The following is a 19,968-nucleotide window of genomic DNA, read 5'->3' as shown; positions in this document are numbered from 1 at the left end:
AAACAGTGTCAGTGTTTTTATTTCATCACTAGAGGAAACTCAGGACGAACTGGATCTTTATAAAAGATAATAAACCTTTAAACAGCTTCATGTTAGACAGACTGAACCTGTCAGCACCAAACCAGGAGAGAGTTTACCAGGTGTTACACAGGTAAGCTGTTACCTGCAGTTTATTCTGCGTTCCAGACAAGTCAAATGTGGAAAATAGAAGATAGTTTAATGTCTGATTTCGACCTCAAAGTGGTCCAGCTGAAAGACAATAAACCATTGATGTGACGTCAGAAACCTCATTCTCCATCGGGAGCTCCATGCTGTAGAACCTCTTTAATACTTCCCTAAACCTTTGTGCAGTCCACAAGTCTCTAGAAACATATCTTGAAGGCTGGATCGTGATTTTTTGGGGGGGCATTTTTACACCTTTGTTACATGGTACATAACGAGCCATGAATTAGTAATGCATCAATCACAGACCCACTAATTTAAATCATTTAATGGTAAACCCCTTGGTCCCTGATTCTGGGGAAGAAGTCTCTGCCCTTCCTCATCTGTACCACTGAAGTTGTTGCAAAGACGACAAAAACAACAGAACACACGACAACAGCAACAGAACACATCGTCCATCTGGATGTTTGGTCGACACTGAACATGTCTGAGGTGCAGGGGATTCCTTCGTTAGCTGAGACCATCTCATCCATTTTACTCATCAAGTCCTGAACTTGCGGTCTGCTTATTTTTCCTGTATTGTCAAACACACAGTGTCTCTGTCCACACATGGAGACCAGTTTGGACACACAGGGATAGGACCGGATCATCTCTTCAATGGATCCGCTTCCTAGCTCATCTCCATGAGTGAAAACCACCATGGCGTAGTTTTGAGCTTTACGACTAAATGTTTTTGGAAGCATCTCAAGCAGGAGAGAGTCGGTTTTGTGAATCCTACCAAGTTTCACCACAATGACCAAGGCATCTGCTCCTGGACTGGCTGCTTCTAGAAGCCTCCTGATCTCCTGGGTCAGCTGTGACTGAGACTGGATCTCCTCAGAGAATCCAGGAGTGTCCACCACCGTGACCCGGCGACCTTCCACCTCTGCAGACTCGGTGACGGTCTCAATGCTGACTGGACCAAAGTGACAGCCTGTGGTGAACTGCTTTGATCCCAGGATGGTGTTTCCAGTGGAACTCTTTCCTCCTCCAGGTAAACCCAGCAGCACGATCCGTCTCTCTGGACCGCAACCAACATCTGACGGAAACACACAGTGCATTAACATTCAGACTCATAATCGGGTAACTAAACGAATAAGACTTCAACAGGACTTTTAAACTGCATGTAAACACCTTTATCAGATCTACTTCGCACACAAATCAGCACATTAACGGACAAGCGAAGTCGGATAAGAACACCTAGATAACTCGTTCATAGTCGGCATTCTCTCTGTATGTATACAGGGATCAGACATCGCATATCAGAGTTTGCGTTCTGCGCTTGCTCGAGAATCCCTGAGGAGGATTTCACAAGGAAGTGGAAGGAGACGACGTACAAAAATAGATGGAGCATAGTGGAGACAGCCATGCATCGAACATTTATCCGATTCCTGAAAGGCCATGTATACTCAGACAAGTGTAGCGGTTCGTTCAAGTGTCTAGTTCGGTATATGTCTTAATCCAATCTAGTTGTGCCATGGAAACGCACTGACAACCATCAGGAACTCACTTATTAAAAGGTGTAGTCAGCAATTCTGGAGAACGCTTGTTGTCAAAATCACCTAATGTGATAATCAGTGAATATCTCCTCACGATACGCTACCTGAATGTAGAGCCTAGGCTGTGTATTAATACTGGATTGTTTTTCAGCGCACACATAGTACGGCCAGTCAGCGGATCTTGAGGAATTTTGGGATGCACAGGAGTCGGTTAAACGTTTAAACGGCCGCTGCCTTATTAGTCCCACTGAGGAAAATGTCTATTTTTGATATTAGGCTATACAAATAAAACTGATTTAGTCGGTTAGTAATGCATTGCCCACCACGTGGACTTGAACACAACAAGTGTCTTCTGTGAACAACAAGAGTTTGTGCCCCCTGCGTCTACTATAATGACCCGCTTATAGATTTGTTCACACACGGACCCTGACCCAGAGTAAAGCCAGTTGTTACTTAGTTCAATGCATGCAACATGTTTCAGCGTAGGGCTGGTAGATATGACCTTATGACCCAAGGCCTTTGAGGTGGTAACTCACCACGTTGGAGATGTCCTGATTTCTCCAGCAGTTTTCTGACTTGCTCCTGTCCTCCATTTATATTGTTGAACACGTGACGTCTCCCGTTAAACCTTTCAACCAGAGGTATCAGAGGACCATCTGGATCATCGTAGAGGAAAGACTCCAACGGGCGATCTAACCCGTCTCCTCTTGTGAAGAGCAGGAAACAGTTTCGTAACCCCTGATCTCCGAGGACTCTTTCCACTGCCTCTGCAGCCCTGTTCTGCTCGGGGGTGAATCGATCTAATTTAATGACCAACAGGAACAGACAAGGTCTGGAGGACTTCCGCAGCTCCTCACACTTGGTCTGAATCTGTCTCTCAGATCCTGATATTAATATTCCTGGTGTATCGACCAATAAGAGCCGTTTCCCAAACACAGTCCCAGAGACTTCAGAGATCTGTTTAGTCACTGATCCAAAGGATGGCCTGGACTCAAACTCTTCTCGGCCCAGGATGGTGTTTCCTGAAGCACTTTTACCGACTCCAGTGTTTCCCAGGAGGACGATGGTCAGATCTGGATCTGGACCGGACGCCATGTTGGATCAACACAGAACCTGCTGGAGACACAGAGAGAAAGTTAGATCATGATCGCTTTATCTTACTGTCCTCTGGTCCTTTGGGTTCAGGTCCATTACCTAAAGGCAGTCTGTGCAGTTTTCTGTCCAATGTAAAATTAATGTGAAGTCTCCCCCTATTAGGGTTATTCCTTTAACTTTTTCAACCAGACAAAGTGTTATGAGACTTGTAGTTTAATTCCAATGTTTAACTAGCTTGCTGGTAGTTCAACTACATGAATGTCTGCATAGTAATTGAAGTAGTTCAACTATATTTTTTAAAACATTTTTGTTCCATAAAAGAAAATAAATGTAGGGTAGTGCTCTAATCCCTACCGGACAAGATCCCAGGATTGAATGGTCCTTGAGGTGACACAAGTAAAAACTGAATTGGGAAAAAGTGCATTTAAGTTACTTTATTAGGGCACTTTACATGGTGAAAACGTGACAGTTTTTCCGTTTTTGGTTTAAAAAAAAAAAAACCCCCGTTCAGACACAATTTATCTGACATCTTCACTCGAACACATGTTTTCAGAGGAAACGGGACAAAATTGCTGTAGTAAGCATGCCAGGCCAGCAGTTGGCGGTACAAGGTAGTAGTAGATAGCTTTTCCGGTACAATTTGATGCATAAAACCTTACTGTAACCGAAAATGAATAACACTAACGTTCATAAAGCGGTTGGTGTAAGCTTGGGGTTACAAGCAGGGCCGCCGCTCCCTATACGCAGAGTGCGTAGGGCACCAAGTTCCTGGGGGGCCCCCAAAAAAAAATGTTTTATCTTTTTTTTTTTTTTTTTTTTTTTCTTCCTTTTTTTTATGAAAAAGGAAAAATATATGATCCGGGGGCCCCCCAACATTGAGGTTTTTTAAAAAACTTCATGATGATCATTACATTACAAAAAATATATAAATTAGTTATGAACAGGCCCATTGTTGTTTTGTCTTAATTGTGCAACCTATCCAGGGGTGGATTACTGCACAGGCACACCGGGCACAGGCCCAGGGGCCCAAGGGCTTAGGGGGGCCCTTAGCCAGAGATACTGATAGTAACTTTTCATGTTGCATAGTCAAAGAGCTCTGTCACTGATGTCAATAACAGGGTCAATAACAGGGTCCAAAAAGGAATAGCCTAAATATAAGTATACTCATCAGAATGTAACAAGATAGAAATCATCATGGGCCCCTCAACTAGTAGGGGAGAAATACAAAGGCAAGTTAAAAACAACAGCATTACTAGCTCTGTGTAAGGGGCTCCATGAGGGACCTTGAAGGCCCCCTCACACATACACAAATAAGCTTTCTATGTGTGAATTCTAAATTGTTCATAAAAAGTAGCTATCCACCCTTTATCTGTTGAAATGGGCCCCTCCATCATAGAACATGGATCTGCAGACCAATCTACTGTACTGTTTTTACAGTTGCAGAGTAAGGAGTGCTGCCTGTTTAAGAAAAATCTGAAAAATAATGTTCCGTCTGCATCTCAGGAGTTGATATAGCCTCTAAAATTTCCTCTCAAAGTGCACCAGATTGATAGCCTGGAAATCCTGACCCTGATATCTTGAACGATAGAGGGTCTGGCGACGATCAATAGTAATTTCCAACTCTAGGGGCGGCTCCTACTCGTGCATTTCAAATGCCACTGCACGCAGTTGGATAGCACTACAACCAATCAGAGCGATGCACAAGTGACGTAAGCCCCGTTCGTTTAGCGAACAGCTGTTAAACTGTTCAATTAAACGTTTGCCGTTGTCGGTCGGCAAAACAGAACATTCCACTTACTTGCTAGTGAAAGCTATGAGTCCCGTCTTCCAATTCGTTAAGGGTCGAGGCCAAAGCAGTCTCAAACTCACACAACATATCCGCAGCCATCTTTGATGTTTACTATCACAGCTTCGACGTCGCATGCACGTCACTGTCGTCATCCGGTTACGTCCTCCCCAGAGCACCATATAAAGGGCTCTGGCGCGCCCATATTAGATAGAACCAATTGAAACGTTATACCAGATTTCTGGTAGTCTTGATAAGCTTCAACGGAGCGTCTCCAGACCAACACGCGCAGCAAATTTAATTTGCCAGCGCCTAGTGGCAGGTCTGGGAATGCCAGGCTACCAGATTGATGCATTTTACTTTAAAAAGGTAAAAAAAAAATCTGGGGGGGCATGCCCCCGAACCCCCAACAGGGTCCCTCCAACAATATCCCAAAATCCTATGGGAAACACTGACTTCCTTAATATGTTTTTGCCATTAATTGTATGTATCTGTATGGAAATATCAGTGTACCTGACTGGATATTTACGAGTGGGGGGCCCTTTAAGAGTGTGTGCCCAGGGGCGCATTATCTCATAATCCGTTTATGAATTTATCACTCAATTCCTTTGCAAAGGCAGTTAGTAGGATACTAGGCAACTTGTTTCACAAGTTAAGCTGTTCTTTCTGTTAGTAAATGCTGTTTGCAAAAACTCATCACTACAGCAAATGTGCCAAAAAGTAGTCGCAGAGATCTTGCAAGGGCAAAACATTTCCGCCTGTGCCCTACGAGTGCGAGCATCTTGGTGTTTTTTTTTGTTGGGGGTGGGGGGGCACCATCTCCCCTCTCAAGTTCCCTCACTCCAGAGGGGGTCCTCACACAGGGTCAGCCATAGTACAGACAGACAGACAGACAGACAGACACAGACAGACAGACACACTCCAGAGGGGGTCAGAGCGCAGGGTCAGCCATAGTACAGCGCCCCTGGAGCAGTTTGGGTTTAAGTGTCTTGCTCAAGGACACAATGGTAGAGATGGTGGGCAGCGTAGATGTAATAGCAGCCACCACTAGTTTTGGTCCTTGGAACAAAAGATAGGGAACCCCTGTATTATACAACCAGGGGCCGTATTCACAAAACATTTTAAAGCTACAACGAGTAAGTCGGCACGTTGGCGACACCTTTGAACAAAAGCGGTAGTATTTTTATGACGGCAGCTGTCGTGAAGCTGTTTTCTAGCTCGTGCAGGGGGTGCAAGATTCAAATAATCAGGAAGCAATATAGTGCATGTCCGTGTGTTGAAAGTGTGAGGGCACCGGACTCTTTTCGGCTCGGTGAGAGTGGTTAGTGACACAGCATCAACTACACCTGATTGCACCTCTCACGGAGCTGAACGAGTATGATCCCCACACAAAGCGAATGAACGAGAGACGGCAGCTAGTTATGGATCACGATGAGGTAATGTGTTTATGTTGTTGTAAATAATGACTATTTCAGATGAATAATAGTCATCTGATGATGCTGGTGAGGCAAAGTAAACTTTGTTTTAGTAGGCTACCGCTCATTCATTTAGGAGTAAACACTGCAGTCTAGGTTCACTCCGTGAAGTTGTGTATACGTTGCTTGGCAACGCCCTCCCGCCCGCATATCACTCTCCCTTTTAGCTTTTCTTCATTGCATTTTCTTTTTTTTCTTTGATGGTTCAGCCCCGTTATCAGTCATTATGACGACAAATAACTGTCTCAAACAAGGCTCCCGCTCCCCTTCTAGGGTGACCAGATCGCATTTCCATTACTTTTCACACGTCCCTGTTATTTCACACGCATTGTTATTGAAAGTGAGCCCCCCTTTTTAAATGCGTGTTTTATAATCTGGCATTCATCCGATAGATGTGAGGAGACAGCAGTCTCCGTTTGTCTGTGTGTGTGTTTGTCTGTGGCTGTGTCTTGATTCAGGGGTTGCGGTCTTGGAACCGGCCTCGTAGGCTGCATTTGAAGACCGATTGCGTCATAGCGGCGCGCAAAGGCTGTCCCATTTGCAAGGCTCCTTGCAAGGCTCCTCATATGCGGTCGTGAAATGCAGCCTTCGTTTCACGGTTTTGAAGCAGTTTTGAAGGCTGCATCAGATGTATCCTTCGTGGCCCAACATATCCCAAGATTCATTGCGTTTTTTTCAGAGATTGCATAAAATAAAATAAAAAATAACAAAACAGCAACGTGTTGCTCCATCTTCTTAACTTTTATCTTCCTTTGTTTTTTTCTTGTACTTTTTTTTCTTTTCGTCTGGTAGACAACTTATTTTTCTTTTTTCCTCCGCTGACAGGGCTGTCTCCGTTGGCAGCAATCAGGGTTGCTAGGCAGCACAGGAGCGGCGAGTCGTCACGCAAGGTAACGGCTTGTTACGTAAACCGGAAATGCTCGTAAACGGAGACCTGCGGAGACCGTCTCGTTTAACAAGGCTCGTTGGCCTTAAAACCGGCCTTAAAATCGGCCTTCATAGGCTATAGCCTTCATAGACCGCGAGACTGCGTCCTACCAAGTGCGTGGTCTCTGAATCAAGACACAGCCTGTGTGTGTGTATCGGGCTGCTGGGCTCAGTGGGCTGTGAAGGTGCTGCCTGCTTCAGCGTTTACCTTCCTGTTACTTCAAAATAAAAGCCAACTCACGTTTGTCAAGTGAAATGCTAATGTGAAGCCAGTGAAATGCTTTTAATGTGAAGCCGCAGCCTTAATGCTCTATTTGTTTAACAGTAGCTAACTTAACTGCTGCGCGCTGATCTAAAGATAGTGTTTTTTTAATATAGAAAGCCGTGTCTCTGGCATTACCGGTGGTGACACGAGTTTATTTTGCTAAAAAAACGGCACTTTGTCCCGCATTGTCCCGCACAAACGTAGTCTTTGTCCCACATCTGGTGAATTGGGATCTGGTCTCCCTATCCCCTTCCCTCACCTGGAGGGATAGGCTCCTCAAATCGCGTTCCTGCGCCACACTGAAATCTGCGACCAATACGGATATGTGACCATAGAGCATGCACGCGTGAACCGAAAATCGGACTGGGTGTACGACCAGATCAAATGCAGTAATAAAAACTATATAAAAACGTCTTTCTTTGCACTGATGGTCTCGTTTGCTGTTAAAGGTAATTTATGATTATGAGAGGAAACATGAGGCTGTTTAAAAGATATTTAAATGTTACTCGTTGCCGCTTTAAGGCTAAGAGTAGGTCCTAACGTGCTGATTTAGGAGTAACTCTCAAAAATAAGGGGCGTTTCACTCCTAATTTTAGGACTCCTAACTTTTTAAGATAAGTGTAATTCACAAAGCATTTTAGCGCTAAAACTAGCTCCTAAATCTATAAAAAGCTAGGAGTCCTCGAGAGGACTCCTAAGTCACTAAAGGCCAGGACACACCAGCCCGATAATCGCCGTCGTCAAAAAAAAAGACGAATCTGTTTGGTGTGTGCCGGTACGTCGGCCGACGTAGAGGTCGTCGGGCTTGTTTTGAGCCTGTCGGCCGCCGATTGAACATGTTCAATCGGCGGCCGACCGTCTTTCATTTGGAGCAATTTGATTGGTGGAGAGCTAGCGAATCAGTGAAGCCCGGAAGTGAGGCGGGTAGCACAAACAGCTAACAACAGCTAGCCATCGTTTTAATGTGTTTGTTCGTTTCGTTTTGAGAGTACTCACATGCATCAACCCTTGTTGACTGCTCGACACCATGCTCGACACTCTCTGCTAAAAATTGTGCTCTTATGGTCCATAAATATAAATATGTATTTCTATCTATGTTTATGCTCTAGAGAGATGTCCAATCATTTCCGGCTTTCGTATTTTTTCGGGCCACAATACAGATTAGCTCCGCCTGCTGTTGTGGAGACATTACGTCCCGCGAGCGTACGGAAAATAAACAGTCGTCTCGGTGTGTTCTTTGGCCGCAACGGGAAGACTGGAGCTTCCTGAAAAGGCCGACTCCATTTTTTGCGTAGTCGGAACATGTCGGACTGGTGTGTCCTGGCCTTAAGAGTAAATCACAGACAACCATTTGATGGTGTTTTGGAGAGATTTAATGCTAGTGAGCTTTATAAAAGGTACCTTTAATAGCTGTAAGGGTTTAATGATCTTAGTAAAGCTATATTTAGAAAGTATAGACACATTTATATTTATTATATTGTTATAAAAAAATATTTATTAAGTTCATTTTCCTCCAGTTGCTTTGGGTTTATGATGCACTGAAAGTTACTGTTGGTGTCACGTTTGGGTTTAATTTCCTACTAGAGTAGGCCTATATGTGGCGCTTCGCAGCATCTCCTCCGTTCCACAGATCCGCTACTGTATAGTTGCGCGTCTCGCCTTTTTCCTTCCGCATGTACTTTGCGATTTCGCCGGCTGTTGTTTCTAAATTGTGAATTTCCTGGTTTGTCGCTGTCTGACTATTGCTGCATAGTCCGCCATTGAGAGAAATACAGTGAGAGTGCATGGCGTGCAGCTGTTCAATGAGGATATTTTTCTGATTCAAATCATTGTAATATTTAAAATGAATAGGCCTATATGGTGCTATTGTAGGTCAATTGTGAACAAATGTGTGGGAAACCCTGCAGTATCTTGGTTTCATGTTAAATCAGTGTCACTTGTCATTAATTGTATATAAAAACTCTTTACTTTAATACAGCGACACGATATGGATATCTCCCACAGTGTTTCCATCATAAATTCACTCTTAGCTCTCATTCCCTCTCAGCCAATCACTGTGGGCATAGAAGGTATGAACATGACATCATCCATAGCAACAGGGTCAACACCGCCCTCTAGTCTTAGCTTAGGAGTCCCTTCCATTCCTTAGTAAAAGTTGATCTTATCAGCTTTGTGAATAGGTTTTAAGAAATTACTCCTTACTAAGAACTTTTAGTGCTCCTTAGGAGTACTCTTAGCGCTAAGATAAAATGTTTTGTGAATACGGCCCCTGATCTCACTGCTATTCACCTAACAGGAAGTTGAGAAAAGATTTACAGGGTTTTTCCTGCATAGAGAAAGTGTTGGCGCCCGCCAAAGCGGATTTATCCAGCGCCAAAGGAAAATCAGGAGCGCCAAAGCTATTTAAAACCTCTCCAAATTCAGCCCAATTTAAGTCATCCTTCTTGAGGGGCAATAACTTGAATTTCATTTTCGATTACTATTACGGCTTCCCTCAATCATGAAAACAAAATAATCTTCATTAAACTATCATTGTTCTGCACGCCGGGGCATGCAGGCTTGTAAATGCAGCGAACCCTTTCAGCCGAGCGTTCCGCTCGGCCCCTCCCTCACCTGATAGTTTAGCTATCGGCTGGTCCAGAGAGTACGATGGAGATGTTGCGCATTGCCGGGTGTTTTGAAAAACTTCTAGATGACGAGAATAAAGGTAAAACTAATTGTGTTGTCTGAAAACACTTCAGACTCACAACAAACTAAAATAATGTGCAAGATTTGTCACGCGCGGACACGCGAGTCACATGACATACGCGACCGCGAGAGAGAGAGAGAGAGAAAAAAAGGTATACGACCTGGGGCCTATTGCATAAACCAAAGATAAGGGATTAACCTAGGATTTTTCGGTTATCCTAGCTTGCGTTAGCCATGATCCGGTTGCATAAAAGCGGAGGGACAGAAGTTACCATGGAGATTTATGGTCAGGACCAGGCTAAACGTAAAGGATAAACTTATTCTGTTGCCTGATTGGCTCAGTCAGCTGTCACTCCGATCTGAAGGTGTTTAACAGTTATTCCATGATCTTTGTGTAATGCTTTAGTTTCAATAACCTATTTTAAAGTACCACATAAAAGACTGCATTGTCATTTAGTTAAATAGTTCTTATTTTTTATTATTTAACCTGAACCATTTGTAATTAACTTAATTATAATTACATTAAGATGAAATTATATAAATTATAATAATTTATGTGATAGTCTGTTCATATTGCAGGCTATATTTATACAATTGATTATCGATGGTAGATGACGTTGCAAATGTGGGTCAAATAAATTCACTTTGTACTTATCACTATATCGAGGTGCATCTGAAACAAAAAATTAAATATCTATGAAAAGTTCCTTTTTTCTGTAATTTAATTCAAAAAGTGAAACTTAAATATGTTCTAGATTCATTACACATTAAGTGAAATTAATCTAGAATAAACATACTTTTCAGAAGGTCGACATTTCTGATTGGTTGTATGCAATATTCTAATATTTTGAGATACTGGATTTTTTATTCCATGATCAATCAATCATCCAAAAAGAAGGCCTGACATATTTCACTTTGTGTAATGACTCTATGAAAGTTTCACTTTTTGAATGGACTTTCCATGATATTCTATTTTTTAAATGCACCTGCAGACTGCTCACTGTCAACTATTTAATCATAAAACAATGCAGGGAAATCAAGATTAGTTGGCAGAGATGACATATGCTGTATGAAATGAACTGCCCCCTGATTTACAGTTTAAACTAGCAAGGCATTGTGGGAAAATGGGCCGTCTTTTCCATTTTTCCATCAGTAAATCTGTGTTCGATCTCTGGGTCTACTTCTGAAAGCTGTGGGCTGGCACTTAACAGAATGACTTACACCTGGCTTGACAAAGCAGCCCCTTTACATCCTGGATTGGCGTTTATGCAACAGACTAATCCAAAGTGCCCAGGCTAGACTTTGTCAAGGCTGGCTTTATCTATCATCCTGGATATCTTAATACCACTTTTATGCAATAGGCCCCTGATCTGCACCTCTAAACATCCCGACCAATTTGTTTATTCACTTTAAGTTGAATCATAGTGGTCTATGACCAAGCAATCAATGAATAAAAACACAGGAGGTTTAAAGCTCCTTGACTCCTGCCACCACAACTGTCAACACTACAATGCAACTGCCTATCCAGCCAGCTCCATGACATAAATAAATCATGCCCTTACATTCAATGTTAGCAAAAGACGTGCCCTATCAACACCATTTACAACTGGTTATTTTTATTTTGACACATTTATTTTATTCAATTATTAAAAACACGTTTCACTTATTTAGCCTATTTCTATTCTCCCTGTTTTCAGTTCAATTAGGCCTTTGTTTAAAGTCCAGTCATGGTGTTATTAGAAAAAAAACCTTGTTAAAAGTAAAATAAATGCATAATGTTCTTAAATCAATGATTAACTGTCTTTAATAATCGTGATAACACAATGTGATTACTCAAAATAATCATGATTATGATTGTTTCTTTCTTCTTGCAATTTCCATGGTTTAGATAAATTAGAAACAATTAAAGTATTAAATAGGTAGGCCTAGTCATAATTAGTATTTTGACTTCATATCTGGGTCATTCTTCAACTTGAGGCAATTTTGTGTCCCTGGCAGATATAATGAAAATAAAAGCACATTTCTTATTTGTAAAGTTTGTCACACTTAATTTACACTAAAATGACTCTTGGAAAAATAAATGGTACACCAGTCAATATTTTTATTATACAAAAAGTTGTGTTTTATATGTGGTTTTGGCTATAAATCCTTTGTCCCCGGGTCCAGATTTGGACATTCAACATTGCTTAATTGTAAAATTCAATACTGATATAGTATTACTTTAAACATCTAATAACACAAAAAGGTGTATTTTAATTAAATGTATGATGGATTTTAAGAAATATTAGTATTTTATGTATTATTTTATTAAAAGCACACCTGTCCCTTAGGTTCACCGTCATTTCCATCACACTGAACAAAATGTGAATTCTGGGAGGTTTCTTTAGGGTTTGTGTACTAGGTGATTGTGTCATAGTCACGTGACAGTAGAGCCAATGGCTAGAGGAGACATGCAGCTCCATAGTGGGAACAGACAACCGTAGAAGTCAATGTAAAGGTTGCTTAAATCAAGAATATGTTTATTGGTTGTCATTTCCAAACAACTCATATTTCCTTCAAATGATTAATTTATGAGAAAATAAACATTTTATGATGTGTATTTTGAGTGTATTTAATGCTAACTCTAAAAAGGACATTTACAAGCCAGTATAAAAGCAGATAATTTAAGAAATGTGACAATGTCATTTCCATCACCTTTTTCATGTTTTGAAGGGACTGTGATGGAAATGACAATGGCGTTGTTATAAATGCTTTTCATTTGGCTTATATCACTGAAACATATGCATATGAACTAAAACAGTTACAAAAACAAGTTATTAGCTCATTCATATACACATTATTCAACATTACTGTTTGTCACATGTCATTTCCGTCACAGTCATTACCATCACAGCACATATTTTGAAGGAAAAATCCCAAATAATAAACACAAGGACATTGTTTTTATTTATTCTTTGAAATTGTTCAGCTATTGATACAATTAAACTACTGATTTATAAAAATCATGATTGTGCCATGTAAGAAACTGATTGAAAGACTTAAGTGGAATAGCTTTATGCAGATTTTCATCTTTACAATGCAAAAATATTATCTTTTAAAACCCAGAAAATAAATTTATTTAAAACATTTGGTCACATCTGGTTGTACAACTACATTAGATATTTTGAAACAAACACTATCAGGAAATGTTTCTACACAAGATGGAGAACTACAACATATCACTACATTTCTAAAAATAATATGTTAGATTTCTAAAACTTTCAACACCAAATTTGCCTCAAGTTGAAGAATGACCCATCTACAGATTGTTTATTGTGATTTCATAAGCGTCAGTGAGCTCCATGGTTACGCAGTGATTGACAGGCTGACTGAAATGCTCTTTATCTGGACAGAAACTGCCCTCTCCTTAACCCCACACCCTCTTAAAATACACAAACCGTTTGCCTTTACTGTTGCACATAGTCGTGACTCCAAAGAAAGTCGGTCGCGTACTGACCCCCCAAAGGCCCATTCTGAGCCAGGAAAAACCCTGTTTATTGATTTTAATATTTGTGATGAACACATATCATTAATGTTTTGATTTTTCTGACCTGAAGAGCAAATTGGCACTTTTTAGTTTTTGCAATAAACGCCCTGGGATTTGTTGCTGGCATGTGTCTGTTTTTATATTGAGTTATAATTATAATTTCACGTGTACATTGTCAATTTGATAATTTTTCACAAAGTATTTTAAACTCATTTTTCTAAGTTAAAGCTACAGTGTGTGTTCATACCTTCTGCTGTACGTCCAGGTTTTTTCTTAGTAGTAGAATCAACAAGTGAAACATTTCTTGGGCTCTTCTGGGATTTTTCTGAGCTCCTGCACCAGGGTTTGGGGGGATCTAAGATTCATAGATCATCATAAACCAAACGCAGAGAGAAAATGAATGCAATAAAACGTATTGGAATCCGTATGAACTACTTTGAGTTTAGCTGTGATATAAAGGTGAACTACTTACCTGGCATTTCCTTATTGATTTTCCCCTGTGACGCCTCGAAGGATGAGCATGTCCCTTCAGAATAAAATCCCTTCACCTCCTCCTGTGGGAGAGACAGAGGACGCTTGTTTACGTTAATTATCTGTCCATGAATCCCAGCTGATCTCTGAGAGGATATTCACGTTATCCCGAGAGGACCAAGACCTGAAGAGAGAAGCGACCGCGGCTCGTCTGAACGTGTAGGGCCCAAAAGGTAGATTCAGTCTGTTTGTTTATTTTTTTCATTGGTTTATTTTGAAAGGTTGCTCATGAAACACTGATTTGTTTCGTGTCACTTCCGTTTATTCGGTATAGCCATAGATAGTATAATAAATGGTAGGGTATACCTCATAGACCTTTATAATGTCTATGGTATACCTGGGCAGTGGGGTCGGCGGGAGGGAGTCTTCAGTAAATACACTTTCAAACTAAACTCACCTCTGGACTTGGATTTGTTTGGAACGACGCGCACCTGCTCGGAGCCCACGTAAGCCTCAGTGGCTTTAATAGGAATTTGAAAGCTGTCACTACAAAACGTCTAGGTACTATACAGGCAGTTTGACACCATGGCAGAGGCACAGACGTCAGGTGAGTCCGACTCAGTTTGCTGTGTAGTTTTTCTCTCTATAACATTATTGTCTTTAATAAGAATCACATAACAAACTTTACAGACATATTTCATCTCTTTTCTATTCATTCATTTCACTTTCATGTTTTTACTTTCACTTTTGCAGCAAACAAAATGTCGCCACGGGTCTTTATTTATTATTGAATTATTGAATGTTTGCTTTATCGAACGTAGACCATCACATTGAGTTATAGCCTACATACATAGGCCTTTGATATATCAGACTGAGCTGATGAAAAGTGAATGATAAACAGCTGAGGTAGAGTAGAGAGAGTGAGAGTTGTTTCATACGGAGCCTCCCTGCGGTCACGGCGAGAATTAATTTAATTGCATTCCCTCGCTTTATGTTTTGCGTCCCTTGGCACTTTGTATATTGTTATAACAGTCTTTATGTAAGGTAGGAATCAAAGTCATGTTATGTTTCACACCAGAACAGAACGTGTTACAGTTGATAACAGACTAGCGTGAGTTGGGACACCTGACTCTCCGCCTGAAGAGAAAAAGAGTCTACATTCAATAGATTTGATTGTCACCATTGCGTGTGTGCGGCCAGCGAGGAATAATATTTATTATCCGTTGCGTATACATACGCAACGGATAATAAATACATTATTACATCCAACTACATGCGCGGCACTATATACTACATGTATATATAGTGCCGCGCATGTAGGCCTACTGTTGAATGTGATTATTGATATGAAGGCGGAGGGATATCGGTGTGATGAGTCCCATTGCATCCAGCGCATTATGCAGTAAGCTGAAGGTCTGTGTGTGTGTGTGTGTGTGTGTGTGTGTGTGTGTGTGTGTGTGTGTGTGTGTGTGTGTGTGTGTGTGTGTGTGTGTGTGTGTGTGTGTGTGTGTGTGTGTGTGTGTGCATGCGTGTCAGTGCCCACTTGTGTTCAATGCGGTGATGGATCAGAAATGGGAGAAGCTGTAATGAAACAGAATTTCTTCAGTTTAACTATTTGCTAATTGAACATTTAAGATATTGAATTATAGGGAAAACATTAACAAAACTACTGGGCTCAAAGCTTCACTTTATACCCATGAATATACAGTGCTGCTTGAAAGTATGTGATTTAAGTATTGCTTAAATCAAGCAGGTAAACACAATCAGGTTGGCCAAATTAAGTGATGAAATATTTGGGTTGGCTTTTACCTGAAAAATCACTTTTCTTGTGGCACTTGTGGATATTTTTGAAGGAAGCCACTTCTAGGCAGACTGTCAATGAAGCATCGTGGATGCCAAAAAATTATCTTATAATAAAATAAAAAAATAAAATGTAATTCACTTCATGGGACTTTTTCAGAGAAGACTCACTGTGATGTTTCTGAATATTAATAATATTAATAATAATGATTCAAACCGTTTTGATAATGAGTGAATTTGTTTCTCTCTAAACAGCACCCAAGACGAGAAGAAGAAAAGACAGTTATGAATTTTATATAGGTAAGAAACAACTTTTTATTTTCTGGGTTTAAATGTCAAACACGTGATTGACACTATGACATTGTGCTTTTTATTTAAATGTGTTCACTTCGTTCCTGTTACAGACTTCAGGCTGGTTCTCGTTGGTAAAACTGGAGCTGGAAAAAGCTCCAGTGGAAACACAATCCTGGGCCGAGACGCCTTCGGGGCGGCTGTCAGTCAGAGCTCAGGTAAGACACACGCACTGTACTGTGACCGGACCCTCCCCACTGTCTGTCTGTTAGTGGAAGGCAGCCCCTGATTGGTTCATGTAGTCATCAATCTAGTCTTCAGTCAGACCGGACCCTCCCCACTTTTTGTCTGTAAGTGGAAGGCAGCCCCTGATTGGTTCATGTAGTCATCAATCTGGAGGCTAGATTGATGAGGACATGAACCAATCAGGGGCTGCCTTCCACTAACAGACGGGGCCGGACTCCTTCCCACAGCGATTGGAGAAAGACCAGACTGATCTGTGGGAGAGAAACCGATGTGGAGCTCAGAGATCAGGCTGGCCCCTCACCGGGCTCAGACTGTTCTGGTGTCATGTGTCAGGCTTTAAAAGGTTTCTTGTGGTTTGTTATGATCATGTTAATGAGTGATATTATATATTAACATATTTCCTGTTCCTCAGTGACTCGTCATTGCTGTAAGCAAAGCGGCGACGTGTTCGACAAACATGTTTCCATCGTGGACACCCCCGGCCTCTTCGACACCTCGTTACCGGAGCACATGGTGAAGAGAGAAATCTCTAAGTGCATCAACATGTCGGCGCCCGGGCCCCACGCCATCCTGCTGGTCATCAAGGTGGGACCGTTCACCAGCGAGGAGCGAGACGCCGTCAGACAGGTGGAGGAGATCTTTGGAGAAGATGCCTGGAGGTTCACCATCGTCCTCTTCGCCCAGAGCGACCACAGTGGACCAGCCGTGGAGCAGCAGCTGCAGGAGGCCGGGCCAGAGCTGCAGTCTGTCCTGGAGAAAGCAGGAAACAGATTCCACGTCCTCAACAACCAGAAGACCAACGACCGCGGGCAGGTCCTGCATCTGCTGGAGAAGGTTGAGGAGATGGTGAAGGACAACAGGGAAGAGTTTTACTCCAACTACACCTACCGACAGGTAGGGATGAGAGATGAGCACTTTGTGACCCGGGGAACCAAGATGGTTCAGTAGATCCAGAGACTTGCCTTCAGGCTCAGCTCTCTTTATGTCACGGTGCCGTCTACTCCAGGTAGGGAATGAGTCCTTACTCCTTACTTAAGGACTCATTCCCTACCTGGAGTAGACAATCTACAATCTAGCTGAAGGTCGCAGACCGATGATGTCATCAGGACCACATCATGCACAATGCAGTGATGAGATCCTCACACTGGATGCTGAAGAACCCTAAGCTCAGGGAGCTTCAGTGTCCAGTGTGTTCCTGACAGTGCAGTTTGTTTGACCGCGTTAGATATTTAATTAATTTCTTTAATCTTTTCATGTTATGTCCTTGTTTTCTGCATCAAATTATGGAGAGTAGAATTAATTATCGATATGTATTGTTACTGATAAGCAAGATCAGAAATTATGTAGGTATGAATATAACATTACCAATGCTTACCTGCAGGTGGTGGAGATGCTGGACAAGAGAGAGGCAGAGCTCAGAAAGTTCTACGAGAAGGAACTGGAGGAACAGAAAGCATCCGTGGAGTCAAAGTACAAGAAGATTCTGAGTGAGGCTCAGTCTGACCATGAGAAGGCTGCGAGATGCCTTCAGGCCGAGCTGAAGGAAGTGACTCGGTACTATCGCGTCTTAGAGAGCGCAGCGCGACACGTTGTGGAGCAGACGGTGGAGGGAGACTCCATGGACGATATCTCCAAGTTTCACACGGAGCTGAAACTGAAATTCACTTCATAGATTTATCCCACTGCTGCAGTCCGTTGGGTCTGAATCTTATTGTTGGTTTGGACTCAGAACAGTCTAATTTTTCCTCTGATGATCATACATGATGTGAAACAGCAAGAGATTCAAAAATAATCTGATACAAGTATGACAAACAATCATGCTTAAAGGTGAAGTAAGCGATTTATTTATGTTAATATAAGTGTTAAATCGCTCTTTATGTGAGGAAATAAGTATTTGATCCCCCACTGATTTTGTAAGTTTGCCCACTTACAATGAAATGAGCAGTCTATAACTTTAATGATAGGTTTATTTTAACAGTGCAAGACAGAATATCAAAAAGAAAATCCAGAAAATCACGCTAAATAAAATATATTAATTTTTTTCCATTTCATTGAGGGAAATAAGTATTTGATCCCCTATCAAAACATTGCTTAGTACTTGGTGGAGAAACCCTTGTTGGCTAGTACAGAGGTCAGACGTGTCTTGTAGTTGATGACCAGGTTTGCACACATCTCAGGAGGAATTTTGGACCACTTCTCTTTGCAGATCCTCTCCAAATCTTTGAGGTTTTGAGGCTGTCGCTTGGCAACTCGAAGCTTCAGTTCCCTCCACAGATTTCCGATGGGATTTAGGTCTGGAGAATGGCTAGGCCACTCCATGACCTTAATGTGCTTCTTCTTGAGCCACTTTGTTGCCTTTGCTGTATGTTTTGGGTCATTGTCATGCTGGAAGACCCATCCACGACCCATGTTTAGTGACTGAGGGAAGGAGGTTGTCAGCCAGGATTTCACGGTACATGGCCCCATCCATCTTTCCCTCGATGCGGTGAAGTCGACCTGTCCCCTTAGCAGAGAAACACCCCCAAAGCATAATGCATCAACCTCCATGCTTGACGGTGGGGATGGTGTTCTTGGGGTTATACTCAACATTCCTCTTCCTCCAAACACAGCGTGTTGAATTAATACCAAATAGCTCAATCTTTGTTTCATCTGACCGCATCACCTTCTCCCAATCATTCTCTGAGTCGTTAAGGTGTTCATTGGCAAACTTCAGACGGGCCTGGACATGTCCCTTCTTGAGCAGGGGGACTTTACGGGCGCTGCAGGATCTTAAGCCATCAAGGCGCAGTGTGTTACCTATTGTTTTCTTGGTGACTGTGGTCCCAGCTGTCTTGAGATCATTAACAAGCTCCTGCCTTGTAGTTCTGGGCTGATCCCTCACCGTTCTCATGATCATTGATACCCCACTAGGTGAGATCTTGCCTGGAGCCCCAGACCGAGGGAGATTGATGGTCATTTTGTGCTTCTTCCATTTTCTAATAATCGCACCAACAGTTGTCTCCTTCTCACCCAGCTTCTCGCCAATGGTCTTGTAGCCCATTCCGGCCTTGTGCAGGTCTACAATCTTGTCCCTGATGTCCTTAGACAGCTCTTTGGTCTTGCCCATGATTGAGAGGTTGTAGTCTGATTTATTCTGTGGACAGGTGTCTTTTATAGAGTTAACGACAGGTGCCTTTTATACAGGTAACGAGTTGAGATCAGGAGAACTTTCTTAAAGTTAAAGGACTGTTCTATGGGAGCCAGCATCCTTTATTGTTGGTAGGGGATCAAATACTTTTTTCACTCAATGAAATGCAAAATAATTTATATCTTTTTTTTTTATGTGATTTTCTGGATTTTCTTTTTGATATTCTGTCTATCACTGTTAAAATAAACCTAGCATTAAAGTTATAGAACACTCATTTCATTGCAAGTGGGCAAACTTACAAAATCAGTGAGGGATCAAATACTTATTTCCTCCACTGTACATAATGTGCGCGTTTCATAAAGCCGATCTCTCTATCACCCGCTCTGCATGTAATCGGCAAATAAACTTTTCGGGGATTCCGAAACTGATATCCAATCAGAAGAGAGAACGCTACAAACCGGCACCCGTCTCACTGCCGGTGCACGCGCACAGTGACAGATGGGTGAATGTTTATGCGCCTACAATGGCGGAGAAGGTAAAAATCCTTCCCAATGTCTGTTTTGATGGTTTT

At 41.9% G+C, this 19,968-nt stretch overlaps 2 protein-coding genes across 2 annotated transcripts; one reads left to right on the top strand and one right to left on the bottom strand.

The window, feature by feature from the left end:
* Positions 1 to 172: 172 nt before the first annotated feature.
* Positions 173 to 13,812, bottom strand: LOC307261204 (GTPase IMAP family member 8-like). The gene is made up of 3 exons (XM_080041688.1): positions 13,710 to 13,812; positions 2,237 to 2,816; positions 173 to 1,240 (listed from the first exon to the last, which is right to left on the bottom strand). Exons 2-3 carry the CDS (start codon positions 2,793 to 2,795, stop codon positions 489 to 491), a joined length of 1,311 nt encoding a protein of 436 aa, XP_079897814.1. The 5' UTR covers positions 2,796 to 2,816; positions 13,710 to 13,812; the 3' UTR covers positions 173 to 488.
* Positions 13,813 to 14,412: 600 nt separating this feature from the next.
* On the top strand, positions 14,413 to 17,957 carry LOC307261201 (GTPase IMAP family member 7-like). Its single transcript, XM_080041685.1, has 5 exons — positions 14,413 to 14,540; positions 15,989 to 16,033; positions 16,138 to 16,242; positions 16,683 to 17,164; positions 17,652 to 17,957. Exons 1-5 carry the CDS (start codon positions 14,519 to 14,521, stop codon positions 17,940 to 17,942), a joined length of 945 nt encoding a protein of 314 aa, XP_079897811.1. The 5' UTR covers positions 14,413 to 14,518; the 3' UTR covers positions 17,943 to 17,957.
* The last annotated feature ends 2,011 nt before the right edge of the window (positions 17,958 to 19,968 follow it).

The sequence above is a fragment of the Ammodytes marinus genome (genome assembly GCF_949987685.1).
Source record: "Ammodytes marinus genome assembly, chromosome: 14".
Taxonomy (NCBI): Eukaryota; Metazoa; Chordata; class Actinopteri; order Uranoscopiformes; family Ammodytidae; genus Ammodytes; species Ammodytes marinus.
Note: the sequence above shows the minus strand (reverse complement) of the source record. Positions and strands in the feature narration are given on the sequence as shown.

Coding starts and splice junctions, on each gene's coding strand:
- LOC307261204 (XM_080041688.1), bottom strand. CDS start 2,795: ATGGCGTCCGGTCCAGATCCAGATCTGACCATCGTCCTCCTGGGAAAC. Junction 1,241..2,236: donor ATCAGGACATCTCCAACGTG/GTGAGTTACCAC, acceptor TGTTTCCGTCAG/ATGTTGGTTGCGGTCCAGAG.
- LOC307261201 (XM_080041685.1), top strand. CDS start 14,519: ATGGCAGAGGCACAGACGTCAG. Junction 14,541..15,988: donor GGCAGAGGCACAGACGTCAG/GTGAGTCCGACT, acceptor CTCTCTAAACAG/CACCCAAGACGAGAAGAAGA. Junction 16,034..16,137: donor CAGTTATGAATTTTATATAG/GTAAGAAACAAC, acceptor TTCCTGTTACAG/ACTTCAGGCTGGTTCTCGTT.